Below are 1,021 nucleotides of genomic sequence, written 5' to 3' on the forward strand. Positions count from 1 at the left end.
CTATCTATCTATCTATCTATCTATATATCTATATATAACCTATATATGTCTCTCTATCTATATATATATATATCTATATTTATATAATGTGTAGCCTCTCTATTTCTGACGGTGTGAGGTTGTCATGGTTACATGGTGTCCATGGTGTGTTCAGGTCCAGATGTTGCTGGAGGCTCAGAGGAAACTTCAGGCGTCGTCCGGCCGGCGGGTCGATGCTCAGACGCCCAAAAGCACCGCCAGCGTCGCCGTGGGAACAGGTGAGACCCACGGGGTGTTGGGGTCATGTGACTGATGACAACACCGCAGCTTTGCTGTGTGTTCCCCCCCCCCCCCCCCCCCCCCCCCCCCCCCCCCCCCCCCCCCCCCCCCCCCCCCCCCCCCCGTCAGACCCATCTTGCAGGACAGGATTATTCGGGGGGGCAGTCACGTGATCGGGACATGCCGACAGTGTTTTGTGGGCTTGGGACGGGACTGTCCCCCCTGCAGCAAACCCCCCCCCCCACCCTCATTATAATTGAATGGGAATGGGTCTTTAAAAAGCCTTGAATGTAAGATGGAGGATCCTGGCTAGTAGAGATCATTTTTTATTTGAGCACAAAATGGGGAATTGGAAAAAGAGTCATTAACGTTTTTATTTTATTCATTTTTGGTTTTGGATTATTGAGAAAACAAGGACATTTTTTTAATTTTATGTTTTATTTTGAAATTCAAATAAACTTGTATGGCTGTCTTTTTTTACATTTCTCTCTGTTTCCAGGTGCCAGTTTGTTCTGGGGGAGTCCGGTCCAGTTCCCCCCCCCACAGCAGCCAGAACAGGCTCCTCCCCCTCCCTCACACGCTGACCTGTCCGTCAACGGGCCTGGGGGCGGAGCCGAGAACAGTGACATCACAGCTCAAGAGGCTGCCTGCTTCCCCTCTGCTCAGCACAGGTGAGTCAGCTGTTGGGAGAAACAAGCTGTAATGTTACCCTACAGGACAGATGTTCATCAGGGAGAAACAAGCTGTAATGTTACCCTACAGG

General features: G+C 50.4%; 2 protein-coding genes across 2 annotated transcripts in view; one reads left to right on the top strand and one right to left on the bottom strand.

Annotated features, from left to right (window-relative positions):
• The window catches only part of lrrc39 (leucine rich repeat containing 39), a 20,091-nt gene that overhangs the window by 12,989 nt on the left and 6,081 nt on the right, over positions 1 to 1,021 (bottom strand). The gene's annotated exons all lie outside the window — the stretch shown is intronic.
• On the top strand, positions 122 to 933 carry stil (STIL centriolar assembly protein). The gene is made up of 2 exons (XM_034882347.1): positions 122 to 257; positions 758 to 933. Exons 1-2 carry the CDS (start codon positions 125 to 127, stop codon positions 931 to 933), a joined length of 309 nt encoding a protein of 102 aa, XP_034738238.1. The 5' UTR covers positions 122 to 124.

Source organism: Etheostoma cragini, chromosome 9 (genome assembly GCF_013103735.1).
Source record: "Etheostoma cragini isolate CJK2018 chromosome 9, CSU_Ecrag_1.0, whole genome shotgun sequence".
Taxonomy (NCBI): Eukaryota; Metazoa; Chordata; class Actinopteri; order Perciformes; family Percidae; genus Etheostoma; species Etheostoma cragini.

What these genes read in the sequence shown, in the direction of transcription:
- stil (XM_034882347.1), top strand. Translation starts at nt 125, where the DNA reads ATGGTTACATGGTGTCCATGGTGTGTTCAGGTCCAGATGTTGCTGGAG. An exon ending in CAGCGTCGCCGTGGGAACAG is followed by an intron (nt 258 to 757) that starts GTGAGACCCACG and finishes CTCTGTTTCCAG; the next exon opens with GTGCCAGTTTGTTCTGGGGG.